Below are 8493 nucleotides of genomic sequence, written 5' to 3' on the forward strand. Positions count from 1 at the left end.
AGATCTTTGCTAAGGTTTGCGTGACACGGTCCACCATATTGGTGGGACACCTCACGCATCCTTACCAGTTGACTTTCCTTGAAGGGTGGTATATTCATCATTGGATCTTGGAACTTCATGGGATTGTTCATGAGGTAAGGGTTTATTAGAGCCGGAGAAGGCATGTGGCCACTTGGACTGGTCCTTCCTCCACCGCGTTCTTGAGCGGAGGGGGTTCGAGGATCGTTGGGTTAATCAAATCATGCAGATCGTCGTGAGTGGTAGCACGGCCATCATTATTAATGGGGAAGTGGGCCCATGTTTTAGATTTTTGCATGGGGTGAGGCAGGGGAACCAATCTCCTCCTCTTTAACCTTGTGGTTGACCCCTTGGTGGCTATCTTAGTGTGGCTAGCCATATTATCCCTAGAGGTTGTGTGACCCACCTCCGGTATGCGGACAACATCATGATCGTGGTGGAGGGGTCTATATTAGATATTATCAATCTTAAGTCCCTTCTCCTTTGCTTTGAGGTTGTGTCGGGCCTCAAGATCAACTTCGATAAGAGTGAGGTTGTTGTTTTGGGTTATCCGCCCAAGGAGGAGCAGCAGATTGTGGACAATCGTAATTGCGGGTTGTCCTCTTTCCCAATCACATGTCTGGGGATACCATCTTTGCCACTACGACCCTGATCCAAGACTTTGACCCGCTAGTAGGGTGGGTCAAGGCGAAGGCAGAGCTATGGTGTGGGAGGTTCATCTTTAAAGGGAGTAAATATGTGTTCATTGACTCCTGCCTCTCTAGCCTCCCCATGTATTGACTCCTTCAAGGAGTTGTCGCGCTTCTTCTAGCAGGCGGCCAATGGGTGCACGAAATACCATATAGTGAAGAGGGCAGATGTTTGTTTCCCTAAGGACCAGACGGTCTGCATATTCCGCCATCTGGCATATGAATGTGACCCTCATGAAACGGTGAGTGGAGGATTCTTAGGGATGAGGGGGGGCTATAGCTACAACTTATAAAAGCTAAATATCGGCATTACCGCCCTCTTTTGACTTGCGATCGATGGGAGGGGTTGTGGTTCTAGAAATCTCCCAGATCGATCAAGCATGAGATTTGCCTGGGTACTAGGACCTCCATAGGCAATGGAGAAGGTACCCTTTTATGGCTCGACCCGTGGCTCGGTAGGAATCCGTTGCATGTCGAATTCCCGACTACTCTTGTGAGATGCTCAGATCTGATGCTTTTGGTTGCCTTGACGACCCACAATGGGAATTGGAATAACCCGTTTCGACGAACATTTGGCCTCGAGGAAGCCTTAGCATGGACTGAGTTACGGGTGGCCCTCCCTCCATCCCTATCGGTGTCGCCAAAAGTTCTATCCTGGCATCTGGCCCCCTTGGGGGCCTTCTCTGTCGAATCGGCATACCGCAGCCCGTGGTGTACACCAACTATTAAGTATGCCTTTCCTCGGGTACAAAGGTGGCGAAGCGGCATGGGTCGGATGATGGCAAAGCAAGGATTCCATCTATGATGGCGACTGGCAAGGGTGAGGGCAAGCATCAACTTCATGGAGGGCACGGCGCACCGAATTTCATCATTGATTTCTCGCATATCAGCTTTGCTCGTTCTTACAAGGACCGAACCGATGTTTTGGTGGACCAAAATCACGGTTGTTGCCTTTGAAAGAAACCAACAAGTCAACAGACCAAGGCCTCATTTGGTTTGGAGGAATTTTGTAGGAATTTCATAGGGTAGGATTTTTATAGAAAAAATTCCTATAAAGCTCTTTGGTTTGTAGGAATGGAATCTTATTCCTATGGAGGAAATCTTTCTATCCTCCATATTTCATAGAAAAATAAACATTAACCTAGACTCAATGAAAAAATTCTATGATGTGAAACAAAGAACAACTCTTCATATTTTTACTCATAAGATTTGAGATGCATGTCATTTCATTTTTTATGACTTTTCTATTTATATAATTTTCCTGCCCTATAAACCAAAAAAGGCCCAAACTTCTCAATTACCCAAAGCACTGAACCGATCAGTGGAACCGAATGCCCAGCGTGACCGCTTTATCGCCACCTATACTCGAGCGGATGAAGGAGATGGGGGGTTTCAGAGGTAACTGGTGGAGAGGCACAAAAGGCTCAGCGACCGTGTCTGAGATAAGCCAGTAGCACTCGATCAGCTCCTAACCGTAAATACAGCACCACCACGTGACGAATGACCACAGAGAAGAGTTTTCGAGTGCTCTTGTTCCACACGCCACGCATGGATGCAGGGCAAATGCGTACGTCTACGCTCTAGGGATGGTAGTTGGGCTGGCCGTCCTCTTCCGGTCTTCATCTCTTCTTCCTCCCCGTCACCCAACCTCGCCTTACCGCCATCTTCTCCTTCCTGCCGCCTCCACCTCCACAACACACCATGAGCACAAGGGGTGCGTTTTTGCTCAACAATCCCCACCCTATGCGCGGAATAGGACCAAGACAAGCAGGATATGCAGACCAGATGCAAACTGATCCATCCACTTAATTCAATCGTCTACCGTGACCACGTACCACAGACATCCACTTGGTATGTGCAACCAAAAATGATTGCAAAAATAGGTTCAGATGACATGCGAGAGTTAAACTTGGATAAATTCATCTATAAGTTGTGGAAACAAAATAGGAAGGAATCATAGTACTACATGAGAAGTCCAAAGGGGACAATTTGTGATTTCTTTTAGCAACAAATCAAACCACCGATACAAATGAGATTCGCTCAACAAATCCCACGACGTGCTCATAACGCTACGGTGTAAATTTCATCCACTGCTACAAGCAAGTCATGGATCCGAGTACCCATTTCTGCCTGTGCTCAAAAGGCACAACAAAGGCAATAATAAATTCTGAAAATAAAAAGAACCGGCAAAATTGCAGCCTATTAGTAGCACTCGGGGGTGATCAGTGCTTGGCGGAGACAAGAGCCATGTGGGCGATGAGATCAAGAACCCGGTTGCTGAAGCAAAAGAAAATGAGAACCCATTGGTTAACCAAAGATCTGAAAATGTGGGAAAAGAACTTTTATGCGGAGAGAAACAGACACTCACCTGTAGCCCCACTCGTTGTCGTACCACGACACGAGCTTCATGAAGGAAGAGCTCAGCCCCATGCCAGCATTAGCATCAAATATACTTGACCTGAGACGCGGGGAAAGGAGTGATTTTTTGGTACTATGGGTGCAGAGCATATTGTGTTACCATGCGAGCAGATGTGATTCTTACCTTGTGTCACCAACAAAATCGTTGGATACCACATCCTCATCTGTGTAGCCTAAAATGCCTTTCAGTGCACCCTCTGATGCCGCCCTGAAACACGGTGCATTCGAGTAAGGTCCCTCAAATGTTTTGGTAGTGAAAGCAGTGTTACACATGATGACATCGACACATACAGTTGTTAGGTTCTACTCCCTCCGTCCGAAAAAACTTGTCCCAAGCTTGTCCATCAAATGGATGTATCTAGCACTAACTTGGTGCTAGATACATCCATTTGAGGGACAAGCTTTTTCAGACGGAGGGAGTATACATTAGCAGGAGAAGCTCGTTCAAGTTACTAAGTCCCTCCGATCCAAAATAAGTGTCGCAGTTTTAAACTAAGGTTGAACTAACCTTAGTTCAAAACTGCAAGACTTATTATGGATCGGAGGGAGTAACAGATAATTCTTGTCAAGCTAAGAGTTGAGTATAATTTTTGTAAGTGCAAAAGAATTTAACTGTATTTTGACATATTTGCTCATCAGCTCCTACTTCCTAAGTTCAAATATTTTCAGTTCGGATATGCATCTTAGATTTTGCTCAGAAGTGTCATGAGCATTCTGTTAATCTTCAAAATACTGGTAACTATTACATAAGCTAACAAGTTGCTTAACAAGACAAGCCAAACTGAAACTATGAAATGTAAAGAGCTGAACAGGTAATAAGGAAATGAGCATGAAAAATGTGATGGTTCTGCATACTTGATGGCTGCTTTCACATCATCATAAGAGGCACTTTTCTCAAGCCGGCAGGTCAAGTCAACCACAGAGACATTTGGTGTTGGAACTCGGAAAGCCATGCCAGTAAGCTTTCCATTTAGCTCAGGGAGAACTTTCCCAACAGCCTACAGGACAATAGAATCAGTCAATCAACAACGAAAATCGTAAATAGACACATGATATGCTTTCATCTCAAGTTACCTTTGCTGCACCAGTGGAGCTAGGAATTATGTTTTGACCAGCACCACGCCCTCCTCTCCAATCTTTCATTGAAGGACCATCAACAGTCTTTTGGGTGGCTGGACACAGAAGAACAAACTTGCTATGACACCTGGTTTGAAAGTAACAAATACTCCACAAAGACTGCAAAATCACTAGTCTCCATTTGTGAGAACTGATAAGTTACAGAACATGAGACAAAAACCTGTTGTGGCGTGAACAGTTGTCATTAGACCTTCAAGAATGCCAAATTCTTCATGAACAACCTGCACATGATGATTCATGGGCATCATGAGGACGGTAGAATAGATTAATCATCAAGAGCAGGTTTTTTCGAGAATACAGAGCAGTTTATCGTGATCGTATTGTGCAATTAACTTGGCAGTTAGTAAATACTAGTCAAGGAAACTGAAAACCAGCAGGATAAGGAATGGGGAAAAGGTTACCTTGGCAAGAGGAGCAAGACAGTTAGTGGTACAACTTGCATTAGAAACAACATTCATCTTGGGATCGTAGCTCATCTCATTTACTCCAACCACAAACATGGGAGCATCTGCGGATGGAGCAGATATCACCACTTTCTTAGCACCACCCTATATAAACAAGGTAGCAAAAGGCTCAACACAGTGTTCATTGCAAAAGGCATATTGTTCGCTAATTAGACGACATTACGAAAGAAATGGTATACAGACCTTCAAGTGTACCGATGCTTTATCGATGGTTGTAAAAACACCAGAAGATTCAACAACATAGTCAGCTCCAAAGTTACCCCAAGGAATCTCTGCGGGATCTCTGAAAATTGAGAAATAAAGATTAAAATCCTTCAATACGCATGTAGCGCAAAATGTCAAAATAAAGGATCTGAAGAAGAAAAAACTGACAAAAGCCACAACCCAGAAGTATAAGTTCAGTCACAACTGACATGAATATCAGAACCAGAGTATGAAAAGAAATACGCAGTACACCAGATGCACAGCAAGCTTCCGCTGGTATAGATATTATATGTCCGTATGAATGTGCAAAATCATGCGTTTTTAAGAATCAGTTATTAAGTACTCCCTCAGTCCTTGCAAAAACGTCTTATATTGTGGGACGGAAGCTTGCAAAAACATCTTACATTGTGGGACGGAAGGTAGTAATAATGTTACTTTGGCCACTTCATTGCTCCACTTGTACTTATTTCAGGACAAAATGTCGTGTATATTCAGTGACCATGGCATTTACATGAACTGCACAAACATGGCAGACAATCGGCTAACCCTGGCATAATTACCTTTTGCTTGTTATAGTGATTTTCTTCCCATTGATCTCCAGGGTTGAATCATCCACAACATTGATGGATCCTTTAAAGGGGCCATGAGTGGAGTCATACTTGAACATATAGGCCTGGAAAAAAGGGAACATTAACTTCGAACCAAAGAAAAGCACATCAAAATGCTACACCACATGCAAATACAGACTTGTTAATTTTACAGTGAAGAAAAAAATATAATGGCAGAATTAAATTTGCCAAATTCCAATGCAGTAGATCATCCCACTGGATGATTCTTGTCATGGCACCTAACAGAAAAAAATAGGAATCCCAATTGCATAAAATTGGATGCTTAACCAATGCTTATGTGCTTGAAATACAGAAATACAGTGCATTATAAACAAGATTTTGTGAATTGACTGAAGAAGTTGTCACATACAACATGAAGGTGAAACACAGGCAAAACATATTGTGAATGAATTAACAGGAAAGATACTTGGCACCGGACTAAATGGTACTATGAGAACTATCATTTCTCCTGGCTACCTCGCGACACAGAGCTACATGGTACTTTGCACCTGTTATCAGCAAAAGTCCTCAAGGAAATCCGCACCAGGGGTGTGGGACAGAATAGTTCTCCTATAGCTGCTTGTTAGCTTCACATGCTCATTCCAACATTGACATGTACTTTGCACACGGGAATCGTTCATGTGGCAAAATACATCAACATCATTCATGGTATCAGAGCATTCTCTAGCTCATGTTACCTTAATGAAAGCAATGTCGACTGCCCTCTACCTTCTGCACTGGAACTCCTCTTTACCAATGCCCACCGGTCTCTCCCATTTCCAGAGTCACCTGCCTGTGCGGGGATGGGAGAGAGCAGTAGGTCGCGGTGAAAAGGAGGGGGATCGCAGAAGGTAGGAGACAGTGGTTTGGAAGTGTGAGCCAGATAAGCACTCATACCACGAGTGATGAATGACTGTGAGTATGCCACACAAACACCTGTCATACTCATTGATATGTAGATAGTACATTATATTTGAATGGGAATAATTTGTGTGCGAGTTATCTTGGAGACAAAATTACTACCTCGTTACATTTATATTAACTAAAAAAAGAATACTCATTAAATTCATGAGGTCTCTATCACACAGACAAAAGGTATGCCAGTACTATGCAACATGGTTTGAATCAATTTCGTACAAAGTAGTAAAGAACTAACTACTGCAAAACCATGAGTTCGACCCTTTAACTTTATAAATTTCAGGTGTAGAAGATCTCATAGCACAAAATATGCAAAGCATATAGCATTATTTCCTTACCATGTACTTAGCATCAATGAAAGGATCATTGACAGCCACAACTTCAATATCATCTCTACTGGTTGCAATTCTCAGAACCAACCTCCCAATCCGTCCGAACCCTGCAGTAATAAAAACAACAGGCTAACATTAAAAAATGCATATGAATTATTACTTCATCTACTTTTGACTCGTACAATACCAATGTATATAAGCTATCTATGTGTGCCTGGTGTGATCATCTGAGGAATAAAAATATGTTCCGAAGACCTTACAAGATGATACTTAAACTACTTTATTTTGTCGACACAGTATATTATGAAACAAAAGAACATGGCTTAAGCATCCTGGACAAAAGATGCAACCAGCAAGGATTAATCTGTCTCATCTAGATTGCAACAGTATTTTGCATCAGTTATGTATACAAGAGGCTCACCATTGATGCCAACCTTCGTCTTCTCTCCACTCAAATATTCTGCAGAGAAAAACAAAAAGGGTAAAGATTATAAAATAATCAAATGCCACTAGAAGCTGCAACGTTTGCTGAGCCCAACAACTTACGTGGGACGGCCGGGGGTGCCTGTGTAGCTATAGCTCTAAGTGGCTCAATGTTCCTGGCACTTTATAGTATACACGAATTAGATGCAGTACATCCTAATTTGGTATACAGTTCACAAGGCAATGCGAATTATGCATCGGAAAGAGGCACTTACGATGAAGAGGAAGCCGCAATGGAGGGGAAGCTGCAGCCAAAATGAGCGGAGCGGGTGCTCCTCACGCATGACACCTATGCCACAGCAGACAAGTCCCGTCAATATGAGTACAAAAAAGTTCAGGACTAACATAAAATCCATCAAAGGAGAAGGAGAGAGGCTTCTGGCGATGTAATAACACAACAACAGATTCCAAACAAAGGTGGAAATCAACGGAGCTACAGCAACGCTTACTGACATACAGACAAATCCACACCTTAATTCAGAGTTAATAAATAGGGTTGCCTCGGCTAAATTCCACGGAACAGGTGCTAAACAGCAGGGAACCTAAGTCCTACGCGCCGCTTGAACCCAATTCAGCCCGTAGGACGTATTGCGGCGCCAAACCGCTCAAATGGCTGAATTCACCACCGAAGAGATGACACTTTCGAGCGAATTACGACGGGAACCAAATCTAGACGCGGAAATGGACTCGCATCAACCCACCGGCGCCGCGTGTGCCAGCCCTTTGAGGGAACCTCTAGGGCTTTACGCGTACAGACAGTGTGCGTGTGTGAAGGGGCAAGCAACGGATACCTTGGAGGGGTCGGCGGCGGCGCGGGATCCGGCGCCGGACGAGGACAGGGCCGCCGCGGTGCGGAGAGGCACGGAGAGCGCCGCCATGGGAGAAGGGATTGACGGGTGGGTGGGTGGGTGCGCGCGTTAGGGTTTGACCGGCAAGGGAGGGGGGAGGGGCCGCAGGAGGGAGTCACGAGGAGGAGGAGCCAAGGAGGGGGGCAGAGGTTTGGCCTTTCGTTCGCGGAGGCGGGCGGGCGGGGGAAGGTGGCGGCCCGAGGCTTGTTTTATAACAAGAGGGAGGAGAAAAACAGCGGCTGCACACGATGACACGAGCGAGCGAGCTTCGCCTCGCCTACCCCCTCCACCGAATCTCTTGGTTGGCTGGCCGTGTTCATCGTCGTGTTTTTAAAAAGAGGAGGAGGATCTTGCCAACTTTGGCTTGGTTTTTC

The 8493-nt window shown here is 44.6% G+C and overlaps 1 protein-coding gene across 2 annotated transcripts; it reads right to left on the reverse strand.

The window, feature by feature from the left end:
- Window positions 1–2606: 2606 nt before the first annotated feature.
- LOC125517338 (glyceraldehyde-3-phosphate dehydrogenase GAPCP1, chloroplastic) lies at window positions 2607–8279 on the reverse strand. Of its 2 annotated transcripts, none has more exons than XM_048682534.2 (14): window positions 8063–8279; window positions 7487–7560; window positions 7335–7387; window positions 7210–7248; window positions 6795–6895; window positions 5491–5603; window positions 4910–5009; window positions 4664–4810; window positions 4423–4483; window positions 4200–4297; window positions 3981–4123; window positions 3250–3333; window positions 3076–3165; window positions 2607–2984 (listed from the first exon to the last, which is right to left on the reverse strand). In XM_048682534.2, exons 1-14 carry the CDS (start codon window positions 8147–8149, stop codon window positions 2930–2932), a joined length of 1245 nt encoding a protein of 414 aa, XP_048538491.1. In that variant the 5' UTR covers window positions 8150–8279; the 3' UTR covers window positions 2607–2929. The 2 variants fall into 2 exon arrangements, with proteins under 2 accessions (XP_048538491.1, XP_048538490.1); XM_048682533.2 differs by having other exon boundaries at window positions 7335–7393; window positions 8063–8278.
- Window positions 8280–8493: the final 214 nt, after the last annotated feature.

This window comes from Triticum urartu, chromosome 6A, assembly GCF_056163025.1.
Source record: "Triticum urartu cultivar PI428250 chromosome 6A, HENAU_Tu73, whole genome shotgun sequence".
NCBI classification, from domain to species: Eukaryota; Viridiplantae; Streptophyta; class Magnoliopsida; order Poales; family Poaceae; genus Triticum; species Triticum urartu.

Bases quoted from the DNA above. Each gene is read 5' to 3' on its own strand.
- LOC125517338 (XM_048682533.2), bottom strand. From the start codon at position 8,149: ATGGCGGCGCTCTCCGTGCCTCTCCGCACCGCGGCGGCCCTGTCCTCG. The intron at 7,561-8,062 runs GTATCCGTTGCT...GCTGTGGCATAG, and splicing joins CCGCCGCCGACCCCTCCAAG to GTGTCATGCGTGAGGAGCAC. The intron at 3,166-3,249 runs GTAAGAATCACA...CCCGCGTCTCAG, and splicing joins GATTTTGTTGGTGACACAAG to GTCAAGTATATTTGATGCTA.